The 18,809-nt window shown below is 36.7% G+C and overlaps 1 protein-coding gene across 4 annotated transcripts in view; it reads right to left on the bottom strand.

The window, feature by feature from the left end:
- Positions 1-18,809, bottom strand: part of GPC5 (glypican 5) — a 398,962-nt gene that overhangs the window by 279,311 nt on the left and 100,842 nt on the right. For 3 of the 4 annotated variants that reach the window (XM_064645992.1, XM_064645995.1, XM_064645994.1), the window contains exons 4-5: positions 16,440-16,573; positions 12,265-12,390 (exon numbers count right to left, since the gene is read on the bottom strand). In XM_064645992.1, the coding sequence (XP_064502062.1) occupies positions 12,265-12,390; positions 16,440-16,573 (260 nt within the window). Of the gene's footprint in view, positions 1-8,909; positions 10,579-12,264; positions 12,391-16,439; positions 16,574-18,809 lie in introns of those variants that run through there. The other variant, XM_064645993.1, reaches the window with a different exon arrangement.

The raw sequence follows: 18,809 nt of genomic DNA, 5'->3' as shown, positions 1-18,809 counted from the left end.
TTAAACGTTTTGGAGATTGATGGGATTATTAGAAAACACTGCTCCTCTGAACAACAAATGTAGGATCTTTTTACATATGGCTTCTCTTCATGTATTCCACTACAACTTGTGTACACAGCTGAGACAAGAGTTTTTCTTGTCGCGAGCATCTGTTTGACTCATTCTGTGTGCTGTAGCTATCACTGTGAACTGTTCCAATGGCAGTGTTGAAGCATCTGCCACATAGGCTTTCTCTACAGAGGAGTTCAGATCACAGAGGAATCTGAAAGAAGAAAGCAGTGAAAAAGCAAATCAATGAGTTTCAGCTGATGTTCAGAAAATTCAGGTATTTTTTACTTTCTGATAACATTTAACTAGCTTCTGGTGACATTTAACTAAGGGTGGTGTGCAGTGGTCAACCTGTAACTACAGCTTTCTGATGCACAGGGTAGAAATGACCCATGTCTGTATTTTCTTTTTGGTAGCCATGGAATATGCTCTGAACTACCTCTATATGTTCATGCTGGTTTTAATCGGAGTAGAGCTAATTTTCTCCATCATGATTAGTATGGGGCTGCATTCTGGATTTGAGCTTAACAAAATATGGAGATGTTTCTGCTATTGTTGAGCAATATTTACACAGAGCCAAGGCCTTTTCTGGTTTTTGAACTGCTATGCTGGCAAGGAAGTTGGGAGTGCATGGGATATTTGGAGAAGACACAGTTGGGACAGGTGACCCCAACTGACCAAAAGAATATTCCATACCATATGACATTATGCTCAGTATATAAAGTGGAAGGAAGAAGGAGGAAGGGGGTGACATTTGATGCGATGGTGTCTGTAATCATTACACATGATGGGGGCCTGCTCTCCTGGAGATGGCTGAACATCTGCCTGACCATGGGAAGCAGTGAACTAATTCCTTGTTTTGCTTTCCTTGAGTATGTAGCTTTTGCTTTCCCTATTAAGCTGTCTTTATCTCAACCCATGGGTTCTCCAGTTTTTATCCTTCCGATTCTCTCCCTGATCCCCCTGATGAGGGAACGAGTGGCTGTGCGGGGCTTGGTTGCTGGCTGGGGTTAAAACATGACAATGTTCTCTTAGGGTGCAAATGCTTTTCCATCACACTTGCACATCCTTGAGAGCAAGATTCAGATGATCTAAGCTATGCAGCAACTCTGTTCTGCACACTCCAAGTGGTTACAGTGGTTAGAAACAGCCAATCCACTTGCACAAAGTAGGATGTGTCTCTCCAGTGACTGCACAGACTCAAGCAGTCCAGATGCCCAAGTTTAGATAGCTATAGATGTCAGTTGAATCTCATTCCAGAAAATGAAGTCTTCCTTGTACACTCAAATATGGCATTGTCAACATATGAATCCAAAAGAATCAACCGTATTGATTAAAATATGAGCTATCTTATTTTTCATTTTAAATTCTTCACAGGTGTCCAAGCAAATAAACAACTTCTGCCTGTTTGATTCAATTGTCTTTTTTTTTTTTAACTACAAATATATTTCTTTACTAAGCAATTAAAAATATGAAAGAAGTAGAAGAGTCTAGTTATCAGCACTTGAACCAACCGGTAAAAAAAATTCTTTCTGAAAAACTAATTCTTTAGATATTAAGATATGGATTTGAAATTAAATAATTACTGACAAGATCTCTGTGAATATAGTCTGTGCTGTCAAAAGGCTGAAGGGTAGTATTCCAGAATGAGCTTTCATTGCGTTGGATCATAATAAAATCCTCCCTGTTCTAGAAATATAGGCTGCTAAGGGCTAGATGTCTTTATCTTGAGATTCCTAGGAATTGAAAAAAAAATATAGTCATAATCTGCAATTACAGAGGCTTTTTTTAAAAGAAAACTATAATGGTTTATTCAACCTCTCTCCATGAGCTGCTGTCTAGAACCCCTGTACCATTTCATTGCTGCTTTTCTACCATTCACTACCACTGACCATGTTTACTACTTTTCAAGGGAAAATGAAAATCCTTATATCAAAAAAATTGTTGGAATTTTTAAATAAGTTTTTATTTATTTTAAACAGTTTCTGTACAAGGATTGTACAGAAGTCTAAGTAGACTAGAAAAGTTGTTTGGATGTTTGCACTTAAGCCAATAATACTAGCTATCTGCCATTCTATCTTTGTAGATTTCAGAAATAATTAAACAGTGAAAAAATGCAGTTTTGTTAGACTATAACATAGGATAGGCTTATTACTTCTATTACTGTTGTACTTATGTGTGATTCAGAGGTTTTAAAGACATGGGGGTATGAAAGTGAGACATTAAAACAAGGATGGCTAGGAATCTAGTTGTGTACAGGAACATAAGCATCTCTCAAATATTGTCATCATCATATTTGAAAAAAGGACATGATCATACAAATTTTTATAGCACTTTATAAGAACTGTTTATAACAACTGCTTGTCAGAACTGAACCTCAGCCAGAGAGGTTGTGGAGTCTCCCTCACTGGAGATATTCAAGAACCACCTGGATACAATCCTGTGCAATGTGGTCTTGGATGACACTGCTTGAGCAGGGAGGTTGGACCAGATTACCCACTGTAGTCCCTTCAAACCTGAAATATTCTGGGATTCTGTGAACTGGAGACTTAAAACCTGAAGTTCTAGATACCATAACATCTCCTAGTGAAAATAGGCTGGGGAAATAGAGTGAATCCAAAAGGAAAAGTTAATATTCTTTCCATTAAACCGTAACTCTTTATTCCCAACTTTATCTAACATTTAAATTGAAACTCTGAGAAACTATGCAAAACACAAAGATTTATGCCTTGTTCAAGAATATGTTCCATGCTTGACCAAAGGCACTGAGAAAGAGCTTGGTCCTGCACAGTTATTTTATACAGCTTAGCCCAGTGAGCTTCATACATCACTTTGACCAAAAGATCAGTACCAGCAAAAATTGATCAATGGTGCTATATGATATTACTTGTGGTATATGGATCAACACATGTGTACCTAGTTTTCGAGTGAAATACCTCAAACACTTAGGCATAACTAAGTGTTCTGGATCAATCTCCCAGCTTCAATACTTAGTCTTTAGGGTATTTTGGGCTTTTGTCTCAGCACTGATACTTTTTATTAGTGTGAGATTCTAGATATTTACACTTTGATAAAATAAATTCCACCAATACCTTTAGACTGATGCCCTTTACAGACAAGGGAGAGAAATAAGTCCTTCTAGGAAGTTCTATCCAACTATTTGAAGACTAAACAAATTGCATTCTACAAGGGTCCATTTATCTCTATTGAAAAAGAGACCAAAAGGCCCATTTAGATGTGCATTTCTTCACACAAATACCTGGAATAGAAGAATAACTTAAGTTTCAACATGGCAAGCTCTTATTAACATAAGACAAAAATGTGTTTAAAAGATAACATGACATAGGTTCACATCTCACACTCCTTAGGAAGAGAAGCTACATCTTATTACACAGCAGTATGCTAGAGTGCAATCCTTCCATCCAAGGGATTTTCTCAAATATACAGAATCACAGAATCACAGAATATGCTGAGTTGGAAGGGACCCACAAGGATGATCAAGACCAACTCCTGGCCCTGCACAGGATCATCCTCAAGAGGTACACCATGTGCCTCAGAGTATCATCCAAATGCTTCTTGAACTCTGACAGGCTTGGTGCTCTGACCACTGCCCTGGGGAGCCTGTTCCAGTGCCCAACCATTCTCTGAGTGAAGAACCTTTTTTTAATATCCAACCTAAACCTTCCCTGACACAACTTAAGGCCATTCCCTTGGATCCTGTCACTGGTCACCACAAAGAAGAGATCAGTGCCTGCCCTCCTCTTCCCCTCACAAGGAAGTTGTAACTGCAGTGAGGTCTCCCCTCAGTCTCCTCCAGGCTGAACAGACCAAGAGCCCTCAGCCACTCCTCGTACAGCTTCTCCTCAAGGCCCTTCACCATCTCTGTTGCCCTTCTTTGGACACTCTCTAATGGCTTAATATCTTTTTTATATTGCAGTGACCAAAGTTTGAAGGAAAGTCTTGCTGATAGCAGAGAGATATAGTTTATTGTGGAAGAACAGCTCACTGTGAGACTGGACTGTGTTTTGTGCTTCATATTTTCTTTCTCTGTCTCATAGGTATCAAGTACGTATTTGGGAATCTGCACTGTCTCCAGTTGCAGGAATTTAGTAGCAATTTAGTTCTGCTGCTTTAATCAGTTCTTCATAGTAACTTCTGATAAGAAACCTTAGGTGCTACCTGAACTTGAAAACATTTCAGATTTGGACACGACTATTCACACTAGTGCTTGACTGGGTCACTTACTAAGCCTGCAGCATGGCTAAACTCAAAACACCACTTGGAACACATTAAATGCATTAACTTGGCTGACTGATTAAATTTCTGTGTGGGATACTACAGTTTAAAAATTAAAATTCTTTCTGAGTTAAAGTAGTTTCAGTTTGGTTTATTCATTCAGTGAACTGAAAAGGAGTTAACATCACTGATTTCTAAATTCACAGTCTTCATTAATGCAGCTTAATCTTCCTGAGTGCCCACAGGTGGACAGGTGCTAAAAATCTTTGACCCTAAAAATGCAGCGTTAGAATAGAAACAGCTACAACAACATCGTCATTTTAATGAATATAAGCCAATTTGTGATTCCAGTCACACAATTCTAAAGGAATTCCAGTAGAAGCTGAGCTGCTAAGGAAGATAAGAAACCATAACTTTTATTAAAGAAGACAAAATGATATTTTGAAGTACATGCTCTTAGATTCACAGTTGTGAATGGCAGATTAGTTTTACTTCATTAGAGAGGATCTTTTGACTACAAAAGCAGCAAGAAAAACACAATTGGAAAGAATAATATTTATTTCTAGAAAAAATAATGAACTCACTCTTTGAATACATTAATAACTGTATGAATATCCATTTTTATCACCTGTATTACATAAATGACATTATTAAAATCAATCTGTACACATAAAAATCTACAGAATATTCATCAAAATGGGATTACATAAAGCAATTTTTTTCTTACATGGAGAAAAATTTACTGCAAACTTTCGCAATTAGACATATAGGAAAAATCAGTGGTTTTTACATAAGAGTCCCAAGCAATTTCCAGACCTCTATAATCTCCCTGCTTGGGTATCTTAAGTCAGCTGTGAAAATGTAAAAAGCAAAACCCCCAGCATAATCTAAGTTTCAGTAGCACACTTACATGGTGCAGGATGCTCAATGAAAATAAGACCTACAGCTGTCAAGAGGAAAGTCTTCAGCAGATGCCACATAGTAATAAGAATGCTGAAAGGAATATCTGTAAATGCTGTGGTGCTGAACATCATTACATTGAAGTTTCCTGTCTGGACTGGTAAGGCTGCAGTGTTCACAGAAGATTCTTGTGGGCATTACAGTGAAAGATCTCATAGACAATATTTCACAGTACGAAATATTGTTTAAATAATTCATTGAGAGCTGTTGTATTAAATTACCATGGCTAGAGGTGATAAATAACTTGGGTTAGAAATATAAAATGTTTCAGAAGATCAGTGTGTGAAATAAGCCTCACTGTAAAATATCATTAAACATATTATTTGAAAGAGAACCTATATATCAAAGTTGAATTCAGTAAGAGCATATTTCTTTTATAAGAACTTCAATAAGGCACAAGTACACAAACTTTCCATCTAGTATAATCTACTATGACTCATAGTTACATATTTTATGCAAAGCTTATTTCTCAACTATGCAGTAAAGCCTCTTCCGTGATTTTTCCTTGGTGTTAATATGAACTGTTATACAAAAAGGAGATGATAGATTTTTTTTTTTTTTGCCTTTTCATGTCATAAACCGTAGTAAAGTAGTCCTGAATTCACTAGAAAAACCTATAAGAGTCATCAGATCACTAAAACTAGATTCTGAAGCCTATGTTTTTTCTATGGCTGTATAAATGGAAGATCAAAACACTCCAAAATGAAGGTATGATGATGGTCACTGTTCTTTCTCATGCCTATGTTTCAGTAGTCTTCTGTGACTTTAAAAATAATTCTTTTAACGTAGTGCTAATCATGTTTTAAATTCAATACAGTTTTAATTTAAATGCAGTAATACAATAATAATACAATTTAAATTCAATATAATTTGTAAATTTTTACCAACTTAATAAAAATTAATTCACTTAGTGTTAGAACCCCTCTTTTACAGCCTTTGCTGTGCATGACAAACAAGTCCAAGGTTTCTGGGACAAACATTACAGAAAATTATGTATTTGTTCAAGCAAACAAGGAGAAAAATAGAACATTTGTTTTGAGGTAATCTAATGCAATATATATTTTGCTGCTTTTAAGTAATTAAACCTGTTCCATCTTGAAGTGTCATGAGATTTACCTAAGCATATACTGAGCAGTGATATTACCAATATTAAATAGTAGAAATTACTTTTGGTTTTATAACTCATGGCAAAATAGGGAACAAACCGCACAATTACTATAAACAAAAGGATCATATGGCATTTCACGTATTTTCTATGTTGACATGAAAATATTTATTCTAAGCCCCTCTAAGCCCCTCTCATTCCTTTGACTAGTGAAATACAATTAAGAAGAAATTATTTCTGACTGGGGGGGCAGGGAGGGAGAACAGCGGTGTTGCTGGTTAGCTGTTCAATGTACCCTGATGTCAGCAATTTTTCAAATGAAAATGCATCAATTGTAATGAAAAAATCCTCCTGAATTCAGGGACGACCTTTAGAGCCCTATCTTCTTATACATCAGATGACCTGATTTTTATTATAGCCCCAGTGTCATATACTGGTGCCTTCACTTACAAGCATCCCAAAAGAGGCAGCAGCAATTCAAAACAAAAGTACTTCAGAATTTAGGCATTTGGGTTTTAAACTTTATTCAATTTTTATTGTCTTTACAAAAAACATTCAGCCTATGAATATCTTTATCCACCATTTCCCTCTTAAGTTGACTTGGTGCTGTGGTACCTGAAAACTTCTGGTTCCCCTGCTGTGGAATGCTACTGGTATTAAGATTTTTGAGTTCATGGGAAGACTGAACATTCGGTTCTCGGTCAGGCATTTCCAAATTTGCAGATTTTGAGAAAGTAGAAATTTACAGTTGTTTTTTCTCTATGCATCTGTTTCTGGTCATTGTTAGCAACAGTATATTAGGCAAAGCAGTAAGAGCCATAATGGGTTGTTCCTAGATTTTAAGTAGCTCAGGAAATCTTTCACATTGGTGTCAAGTGGTGCCTTTGATGGCAGTTTACATTCTCCCTTATTATAAAGTGATGACTAGCTCAAATTAAAGAAAATTAAAAGCAATTCATTATATCTCCTTATATTACCATTTATCTTCTTTTGTTGGATAAGAACAGAATCAGGATTGTACTCTTGTTTCAGAATATTTAAGAATCAAAAGAGAAAATTCCTTTCCCCAGCCTAAGAGCTGTGCTAAAGCTAAGCATTTATTTGATGATAGATGCTTATTATAATCACTTTCTAACAATTTGCTCAGCAATTAAAATCAATCATGCTGTTTAATTTCTCTTAATTTGGACACTTCAGATTTGCATTTCATATGAAACTCTTCCTTCAAAACTTGATTAGCTGTTTTTAATAATCTCCATTAGTCTTGAATCCTTCAATACACATAATTTTATTATTTTTTTCTCTCACATCTATTTTTGCTTCAGTTGAATCACTGGTCTCAAGATGTACAGTACCTATTTTGCTCTCCTCTGTGGATTTTTAATCCATCTCCCTCCACATTCTAGCCAGTCTCTCTGGGCCACGAAAGCTGTCTACCTCAGTGTATCTGCACTCCCATTATTTTAGCTTTAATGCTAAGGTGCCACCAAAATTCCAAAGTGATGCATGAAATTCTTCTCATATGCATTGTTAGTGCATAACTCATTAATTGCAATTCCTCTTTTTCCATTGAAACTAAGGAATCCCATGACACTAAATTCCAGGTACTTCACCATGACACTGTATTGGGTCTGGCTGAGATGGAGTTAATTTCTCCATAGCAGCCCTCGCAGTGCTGCGCTTTGCACTGGTAGCTGGAAAAGTGTTGATAACACACCAGTGTTTTGGCTACCGCTGAGCAGTGCTGGCAAAGCATCAGCACTCTCTCTCAACATTCCTCCCCACCTCCCAGTCGAGGGCAAGATCCTGGGAGGGGACACAAGTAGGCCAGCTGACCCAAACTGACCAAAGGGATATTCCATATCATATGACATCAGCTTAGATATAAAAGCTAAGGAAAGGAGCAGGAAGGGGGGGAATTTGCTGTTTACAATGTCTGCCTGCTGTGAAATCACTATGTGTGCTGAAGCCCTGCTTCTCGGGAAGTGGCTGAACACCACTCGCTAATGGGAAGTGGAGAATAAACCTTGTTATTTACCTCTTCGCTTGTGTGTGTACAAACTTTCACTTTTGCTTTAGTAAACTGCCTTATCTCAACATATGAGTCACTTTTCCAGCTTATTTTCTCTCTCCTGTCTGGCTGGGAAAGGGAGTGATAGAGCAGCTTGGCATCCAGCCGAGGTCAACCCACCACAGACACTAAGTTTATGCCTTTAAAAGTGAAGTTCGAATTTCAATTTCATGCCCAACCACTGTAGTCACACAATTGGGTAAAACAGTAAAAGGGCTCGAGATTCCTCTTAGATGTCTTCTCCCTCATGCTGCAGTGATGTGGACCTCATGAGCGTGGTCTTGCCCGCTACTGATCTTGTCAGGCAGGAATACAGGGATGTCGGGATTCCGGTCTCAGGTTTTGATAAAAGCATGAGCCTGTACCGTGTGACAGGCTAGATCCAGAACAATTTCTAGTGCAGAATCAAGGGCCATATTTCCATGTCATTGTGATTTGAAAAAAAAAGTCTTAAGCCGAAAAGGAAAAAGCTGAATCATATGAAATGTAAACCATTAAGTAAGCTTTTATTTCAGTAATGCCCATTTTTAGTTTTTCTGACCTTTTCCCATCCACGCTTGATAATCTCTTAGACATTATTAGAGAAGGCAAAGTTTATAAGATTTATCTGATATACAATATTACAGCTGTTAAAAACCTTGAACTGCTTCCTTTAGGAAAATGAACAGAAAAGGAAAATAAAGAACTGCAAAGATCTTTTAAAAATATATCTGTCTCCTGTCTCCAGGGCTTTTTGCTACTTGAAGCTTGAAATACAGATACAGCAAGCAGTCTTAGCAAACTCTTCAGGTCCTGATAGACCAATATTATGTAGTTTATGATACTGTTTTCTCATGTCAGGTGCAAACTTGGAGTCATCACCAGCTATGGTACATGTTTTTAAACAGAAGGCAAAAATGGATGGGAAAGGATGAAGAATCTCAGTTTATCTAATTGAGATAAATAGAGATTATCAAATCTCTATTTATCTTTAACTTATTTGAACAATACAGGCTTTCCCCTATCAGTGCCAGAAACACTGCACAGATGAGTTCACCAACATCTTTACTTATTACTATACTAGTGGAAATGCAGGGTGAGGGAAGAAAAAAAGAAGAAGAGACTTAGTGTGCAGGTTGAGGTGTTCTTCAGTATTTAGAGAGAAAAGTGATGAAGCCTGCTCAGGTCATTATTGCTTCTAAAATGTCACGGTATCCTGGGATCATGGCAATAGAAGTTGAACAACATAGGATTTAGATAATCCTAGATTCAGAATCGTAGGGTTAGAGGAGATTTTAAGAGGTTATCCAATTTGTATCACTAAGAAAAATCTGCTCTTGCTGCATCATTTCTCAGTGCCTTGCCTGTTCTTAAATATCCTTCTTCAGGCAGATGCTGGACAACAAAACTATTTATTTTTGACCCTTACTGTCCTTGCTACTAGAAAATTCTCCCTAATGTTGAAGCAGAATATATTTTAATGTTTGCTATGCGTCCTAGCCATTATGAAAGCAGACAACAGACATTTCTCTTTCTGCTAGCAACAGCCTGTTTCCACCTAACATATTTTCCTTTCCAGGTTAAACAAATATAATTCTTTAACTCCTTTTTTTTTGTAAGATGAATTTCCTAGAGGTTCTCCATTGATTATAATGCATCTGGGAATACTCTATGAGTATGCCACAGTTTTCCTGAAAATGCTAAACTTGGGCTCAGGCTAAGTTTCACCAAGACAATTTTGAATTGCTTACCTTGGGTTTTTTTGCATGTTACTAGTCCCTTTCAATCTGGTTTGCCCACACAGCACTTAGGTTCACAGCCTCCAGTCCACACTCCCAAAGCCTGATATCTTCATTTCCCTTCACAATATCCCCAACCACAACCACCTCTGATGTTAGTCATCCCTCATTAGACCTCTTAGCTCGTTGATTGATACAATCAATCAATTACAAATGTCATTTCACAATCTGGGGGGCAGATCAGGAGACTTTTTTGCTCAAATACAACTTCCTTGTTTCCAAGTTTGCAGAATTTGTTTGTTTGAGTGTGTTTCTGATCCTGAGTTTGACTTTCCATGGCCAAGAGAAATCTCCAGACACTGTACACCCAATGTATGTGCTCCTCTCCCATAGGCTTGTGCCACATATGCCTTACTTTCACAGAAGGCACACTGATGTGCCTAAACACAAAAAGAAAAGACTGCCTATTTTTTGCCTGGATCATCACTTCTGTAATAGTAATAATAGTAAAAAATTCCTTACCTTAGAAGTTTTTCCCCCTTCCGTTACAGAAGAAAAAATATAAACAAGTAGCATTGAACAAAGGGCACTTTTACTGAATGAGAAGACAAAATGAAAGGGTGCAAGAGGAAAGATCTGAGCACTTTCATATAGCTACTGAAACAGAAGAATATGTACCACAATGTGTTTAGCGTACAAGCAGAGGTATTGAGATGTAGGAAATAATCTGCAGGTGTCAGAGTATCCTGCTCTTCTGGTTTTAATCATCACTCTTTACTTCTAAGTATTATCTACATCTCAGATCTTCAGGAAGCTAACACTCATATTTACTGACAAAAATATAAATACAGATACATTAATATATATATGAAGACAAAACATTTTAGTAAGGAAATTTATAAATTAAACTTATACCAAAGTGGCCTTACTTTTAAGACACAGTGCTTTTGTCCCCTGTTATATCTTTAGGTGGATCCGAAAATTGCTGAAATCTTTGGACCAAGGTTGCCAACGAGACTACCAAGGGGGTCAAACGCTCACTGGGTCTTGGTGCTGCCGAAGCACTGCACTGCCCAAGAAGATAAAGAAAAGTAGGCCTGTAGATGTTTGCTGAAAGGATGTCCATTTCTTTAGATATCAATAAATAAATGACAGTTCCTACCTAACTTTTTAAGAGATACCTAAAGGTGCAGGCTGCCCACTGTTCCTTCTACTTGGTACCTGCTATCTCACACTACTAACTCACCTCACAGCCTTTAGCCACCTTCTTTGATAAGACCTTTGATACTACCTATTAATACCACTAATGTCACATTAACATAATGATTTTGAATAAAAATAATTGCAATAAACCTTTCCATATTTTGGTCTTTGTCATCACAATGACTTCCCACTCACAGAAATATTTGTTTTGGTGATCAAAGCAATAAAGCAAAAACATAGACACCAGCTCTCTGAAAGTCTTTCTGCTATCCAAAAATGCTAGCATTTTATAAGCTATGATTCCAGAGACACACATCCAGGAGCATAGCAGTTTATTATCTCTTTACCATTGCTGCTGAGTGATGTCTGCCAAGCTGCTGCATACATAAAAAAATACATGCGTTTCACCTTTAAAATGTGTCTTCATCTTTTAACTCTTAGCTCTCTCTTGAGAAACAATATATATTAAGAGATTACTTTGTTCTTCTTCGCTTCCAGAAAAAGTTTTAAGCTTAAGTCTGTTATCACACACTCTGCATTGAAAGGAGCATTTTAAAAAGATCAAGATGAAACAAAAATCCATATCCTTTTTCTCTAACTGTATTTTGTAAATGCCAATCCAGCTTCTTTTCCAGTGTTTATTTAGATGCTGCAAATTTGAAGGGAAAATGTCTGAAGAACGGTAGAATTCTTTTTTTTTCCTCAAACACAGATGCAGAGAGATTTTGTTTAATGTTTATTGTTTACAGGTGAAGCCTGAGAGAAGGAAACCCATGCCGATTTATTTTTCGAACTAATCTTGACATCGACAGAGGGAAACAACTTGACTCAAATGGAAGCTAGTTTAGAGAAACTAAAAAAAACTTACTTAAAGTTTTTTGACTTACAAAAAAAAAAAAAACAGACAAGAGTCAGAAAGGTACCTTTTTACGACATCTTCTCCATTCCAACACGGGAGTCCATCTGCAGCTGCCAACCCGTTACTGCACATCTGGTCAGCCAGGCCACCATAAAAGGCTCTGTAGAGCCGGAGGTGGCTGATAAATTCCCTGCACAGGGGAACACGAGAAATAATAAGCAGTGTCAATCAACACATTACTGTTGTGCATTTAAGCAAGAGAAAAAAGAATGTGCTTATTCCATTACTCTCCACTGGTTCCAGTGATATTTTAAATCAATTTGTCAATTTCCTGTTAGATAAGTTTGATTGTTTCAGATACACTTTCATAGTTTACAAAGTTGATATTCCCACTGATCAAATAAAAAAAAAAAACACCTACTTTACTCATGCTCTGGAACAGGAACTATTTTCCTTCAACCTGAAATTTTTTGCATACTTGTGATACTGTTGGTAACGCTATACTTGGACCAATAAAGGAAAAAATGTTCCAAAAAAAGCAGCATAGCAAATAAAAAAATAGGTGCTTATGAATAAGTCACCTCTTTTTCACAAGAGCTATCAACTAGTCCCCTACACATCTTTACAGATAATACAACGAATATTTGTTAAGAGTTATGCAGCGACTCAGGATTTAGGTAAGACGGGTAAGATGTAGGTGTTAAATATTTAGTGGAGATTTAAATAACTGCCTGAAAAATTACATCAGTTCCACCATGTGCTGTGCTAGTATGTTATAAATTATGTATTGTTATTTTAAATAATGGTCAAGATGCCCAGAGCTAATGATAAGGTTTTGTACTTACTTCAAAACAAATTAATTACTTTTTAGTTAGTATGTTCTTAACTGAATTGTGATATTTTATATAAATTCCTTGCTTATGTATTGAAAATTTCTTCCTGGGACACCTCTTCCTGCTGTGAAAAATTGAAATATTTATTCATTTTGGTGTAGAACATCACACTTTACTGAGTAATCTATGACCTGCTGGCACACAGAAAAGCACCACCAAATGCTGTACTCATTGCTCTGTAATCCAGCAAGCTTCACTTTATGTTAACTTCTTGTATAGAATATGAAGTTGAGAAAAAATGCCAGAAAAAATCTACATATTTCTCCATATTCTGTCAATGTAGGTCTAAAATGGTATAAGAAATTAAATTAAGTATTGTTTACTTCAAATTAAAACAGATAAAAGATCAGTGATTACAGACAGTTCATCATTTAAAAAGCCATATGTTCTTTCATGTAATACAGCAAATATTTTACAGAAACCACAGTGATTTTGATTTACTATGCCTATTAAATGTGATGTGCTTTACTAATTCTAAAACTACAGTTATGAAAAATCTCATGTATGGTCAATTTCGACTATGTATCATATAATTGCCTATGTGCAATAGATTTTAAATATGTAAATATGACTCATCCACACTCTCCTAGCCATGAATAGGCACATCTTTTATTTCTTCACACCCAAAACTGAGTCCAGTGTGCACAATGCGTTTGCAATTTCCCTACAATTCCTATTGAATGGGACTGATTTCATTTTTGTCTATGCTTTACATTTACATTTGGGATGAAAACTAGTGTTTGGAGTCCTCACAAAGTGAGTAGTTGGAATTTCTTCTTCTGAAGAAACAGAAATAAATAAATATAGCTGGCATAATATCTTGTCACAAACTGCATTTTAACAGAAAAGTCATTCAGTTTATTAGTAAATACAACCTGAGGCAAAGCTAAAGTTAATAGAGAAGTAATAACTGATTTCAGCCCCCACTGATGTCTGACCAAAGCAGTTAGAAGGGCAGATGGTATGAATGTCAATTTTCACATCATCATCTTCGAGACCAGATAGCATGTAATTATGGGCAGCTGAGCACAAATGTGCAATTACAGTCAGTGGAAGCCGAAGATACTTTTTATCTGTTTATTTGAAAATGTTCTTTTTTTCTTTTTTTTTTTTTCTCATTCTCTGTGCTAAAAGCTGTCTGCAATATTAAGTTCTGAGGAAAAGCATTACATACTTTCAAGTTTGTATGTTGCTATGGAAGGGTCTGCTTAGCTTTTTTTTAAAATTCCTCTAGCAATTTTTTGGCATGAAAAGCATAGAGAAATTTCTTTTTCTTCTTGTACCACACAGTAGCAGAAAATACCAGCTTAGGTCCAATGGTAAAAATAATTGAGAAAAAGTTCAGGCAGAAGCAGTTCATCATGTACTTTAAAATGTAAACTTTCATCTGGAGATGCAACCGAAAAACATTAGGAAATCAGGAGTCACATATTTAATGCAATTTTTTCGTTCATTTGTTTTCTCTCAGATAACTGTCATTGATAAAGTCTCCAGTTTGGAGAAGCCTATTCTTTTCTGCTAAAGCCTGTGAAAGTTGCTGAGAGCAAGCTGCTGCCAGAAGTACATAGGCAGTAAATAAGGTGGACTTAGAGAAGAACACTTCCTTAAAATCAGGCTGCAAGCATTTGCTGAAATCTCTCTTTCATGTGAGGTTCTTACAGTTGCCATGGGAATATAAAGTGAAATATAAAGTGATTGTGACTAATAAGGAAGGAGGTGATTCAGGAGGCAGTAACTGCAGGTGATACCAACTATGAAGCTGTTAAACTGAAATCTGCGTCAGTGGATCTCAAACTTTCTTTCCCTTCCTCCTTTCTGGTGCAAAGCCTGTGGCATGCCATAAAGGGTCTCCAGAATCTCAAGGCAGGCAGGTATCAAGGGAAAACAATGTTGCTTTGTGTTGCCAACTGTCTTCTCCTGCCCCTTAGGGTCTCTCGGGATATCTCCCTTAAAGTCAGTCCAGTGTTCAATCTTGGTTTAAGTGACATTTTAGAACATGGTTTCATGTTTGCAGAGTGTTAGTGATCAGAAAACATCAAGAACTTGCTTAGCTACACATAACTGAGAAACATGTGACTGTATAATGGGTATTCCCTAATGAACTTCTGTTCTGGCTAAAGCAAACTTCTCTTTCTGTTCCCATAATGTTTTCCACAACCTGTGCTATGTATTTTGGTTTGGGTTTTTTTCTGTTGCTACATGAGGGTTGTTACACTAAAAAGAATGGTCTGCCTTTGAAGCTCAGAGGCTCCTTTTCTTCTCCAGACATCAGGAGTGAGCAATTATTCCCTGCAATTTTCTCACTTCTGTTTCTTTCTGCACTGCAAAACAAAATGAGAGGAGAAAGAGGAAAGAAAACTTCTCTGTATTTTAGCAAACACTGTGACAGAAATGAAACTTCTGATTTTAAATTTGCACTTTATTTGCATAAGACCTTTAGTCTCACTGCAACACTATCCTTATGTCTTACAGTGCTATTACTACTTACAGTCATTAAAAACTTGATTCACTTGTCTAAATATAAACTGGCCTTTCAGATGCTTTCAGCTATGCAGGATACCTGCAAAAAGCTGGAAGAAATTAAACAACTTACAGTACACCTGCATCCTTCTTGGCAGGAGTAGCTCAGTTGGGATACCCCAGCGTATCCTTGAGTGGCACTGGATGCTTGTAGATGCGTGGGCAGCTGAAATGAGTTCTCATTTCCACAGACTATAACAGTAGCTTAAACATTTAACTCGTAAGCAGTTAGGCAAATTTCACCCTGCAGTGCCGAGACATTAAATGAAATCTCCAAGCCTTTGCAGTCTCCTCAATTCACTATATACTGGCAAAAGAGCGAGAGAAAAAACTAACAAGCCTTGCTTGAACAGGACTTTCAAGATTTAGTCCCAAATGCTTAGTTGTCTCATTTTTTAAACTAGAAAAGTATGTAAGAAAAGCCTTTTTTTCTGTGTTATCAACTTGTACAAATAGTCTTCTATAAAAAGCTACAGTCAGTTTTTTTCAGATTTAATACTGCCTGCTGATGTGCAAAGTTAAAAGTAATTTGAATAATTACACATAAAGATAGAGCTAACATTCATATTCTACCAATGTTATCCGCTCAAATACTTTAAACCACATCAAATGACTCTGGTCATATGTCCATTATTTCAGAAAACAAAATTTAGTCATAAAATTACTCAATCCAAAATATAACAGAATAGACAGTGCTGAAATGTTTCATTCTTTTGAGTCTTTATTCTCTAGTAATGTATGCCATTGCATTGAATATAATCTATTCTGTTGTAAAATTAATGGCTTACTTTAGTCTTTCTTTCTGGCTGTAAAACTAATGTCTTACTTTCTTCTGTTGGTGAGCATTTCTTCACTGTCTCTTGAGAACATCTTCAACCCTTGATTATCTTTGTTCTGATCAAAGGAGCAACCTGGAGACTGTGTAGGCTTCCTTACAGGAGGGCCACATATCTTTTTCACCTAAACGGAAAAAAAGCCACAAGAAGAAGGAAAGAATACATGTAAACAATAATTATTACGTATTTCTCAATTCAGTTTAAAACCATTTTAATAACAGAGAGATAGATCTGCAGACATTAAGCTAAGAAAACTATAATTAATTATAATACTTCTCAACACTATATCCGTAATGAATGAGCAAACACAAAATTAGTCATTTTATAGTAGGAAAAAAATAATAAAGGCACTAATTTTTAAGGAATACCAGGTGCATAAGAAAGTCACCACATGTATTTTTTTGATTGTGGCTTTTTAATTTCCATAAGGGAAGTGTATTGCTATGCAGACAGTAACAGTAACCTCAGAGAATAGGATGTGTTGTGAACAGCAGCATATTTCCATTTTTTCTGTGATATATCCCAATGACATTTTTAATATGCATTGAACTTCGTGATTTCTTTCAAGGTTGATAAATTATTATGGTATGTTCAGCACAGTTACACAGAGCATATAGTGAATAGTGAGCATAGTGGAAACTTGCATTACAACATTGAAACATGTTAATTTAATGATCCAAGATGTAAGTTTAATGATTTGGACCACAGATGTTGAAAATATCAAGCCATTTCATGTCTGGCTTTCTGATCTGGATGTCAGTAGATACAAATTCACAAGAACTCCCATTTTCTTCTTTGTAAATGTGATACTGAGCATTTTGTACGATAGAGGATATCAAATCGTGTTTATAGCTCATTAATCTTCCTAGACACTGAATAAAAATAATTAGGGCCATATATATTTATTAAGTAAGAGATAGTTCATGCTGGGAATCATATCAGACAAGATATTAAGCAGACTGAACAGCAGGTATTTCGTGTAAGCTAGCACACAGGCATTGGTGAAAAACTAACACTGCGTGTGATTTACGAAAAGTTGGTTTCAACAGGTGGTCACCTTTCTTAAAGGAAAAAGGGAGAGAGGAGATCGCTGTTGGCTCTAAGACAGGGGTCCAATTTTTGAAGCTACCATGAGAAAGAGGAAAGAGTGTGTATGTTATACAGCAAGGATTATTGTTTCCTTTCGCATTTAATATCCCCACATGTAGGAACAGAGAAAGTAAATAAATCTCATTTTCAAATTATCATCATACATAAAAGAGAGAAGTGCAAGTCTCAGGGACCATCTTTCCAACTAAGAATTGCTGTAGTGTTAATTAAGAAATACATTTAATATTTAAAATAGAATAAACACAATTTTGATGAGTTTCTTGTTATGCATGGTGTAAGAGATGATAATGTAAGACTCATTGAAGGTACTTGCTTAGGCCAGTGAAAAGAAGAAGAATCAGCATTATTGCTACACATGAATATTGAAAGCAAGAGTAAAGTTGAAACCGAACAGTCCTTTTGGGTTGTGGCTCACATGTCTTAACTCAGGCAGCCAAGTTATAGCTTGAATCCCCTTCAAATGAGATGCATGAATTTACCTGCAAGACATGCCTCTGGACATACGACTAGCGTCTTTTAAGGGATTACACTTTAAACAACCCTTAAAGTATTAATTTCACCATTTCTTATCAGAAGCAGCGTCTCTTTGGGCAGCATCTTACTACATTTGCTCTTGTCCTCAAATTCAGTTTCCAACCACCCTCACACTATTTTCCCCATTAGCTCTTCTTCAGAGCACCTTATAGCACACTCCACCAGCTTAACTGGACTCTCATTTCCCCCCATTTAAGTCTCTACACTTTTTCTAGGCTTCATCCATCCTTATGTGAGTTTTCTCCTTCAGTGCTGCACTTTGCCAGCCTCTGCAGCAGCCTATCCCATCAGCCAGACTACACTAATAAAACGCAAATATACCAGAGGGACAAAATATTTTCATCCTTTTACTTGTCTCACTTTTCTCATATTCTCTTATCCTCGTTGATGTGACACAGGGAGCTTTATGCTTATGATCAGCTTTTATGACAAAGCAACTGATTGATTGAGTTGTCTCAGTTCCAGCTTGCCATGCACTTTAACTACTGTCTGTCTCACCAAGAATAAAAATAAGGGTTTAACAGAGAGTGAGAGTCAGATCGAGATGGGAAGGAGACTCTGTCTCATGACAGGCATGGATTAGGTGTGTAGGTTATTGTAGGTCTTAGGCGCCTTGCCTATCTGAACAAGGCACCTTCACTGTCCAGACGCTCACAGAGACTGACTGCAGGGTGGGAGCCTGTGAGGAGAGGAGAAATAGGGTGGAGATGACTCAC

Source organism: Pseudopipra pipra, chromosome 2, assembly GCF_036250125.1.
Source record: "Pseudopipra pipra isolate bDixPip1 chromosome 2, bDixPip1.hap1, whole genome shotgun sequence".
Classification (NCBI taxonomy): Eukaryota; Metazoa; Chordata; class Aves; order Passeriformes; family Pipridae; genus Pseudopipra; species Pseudopipra pipra.
Note: the sequence above shows the minus strand (reverse complement) of the source record. Positions and strands in the feature narration are given on the sequence as shown.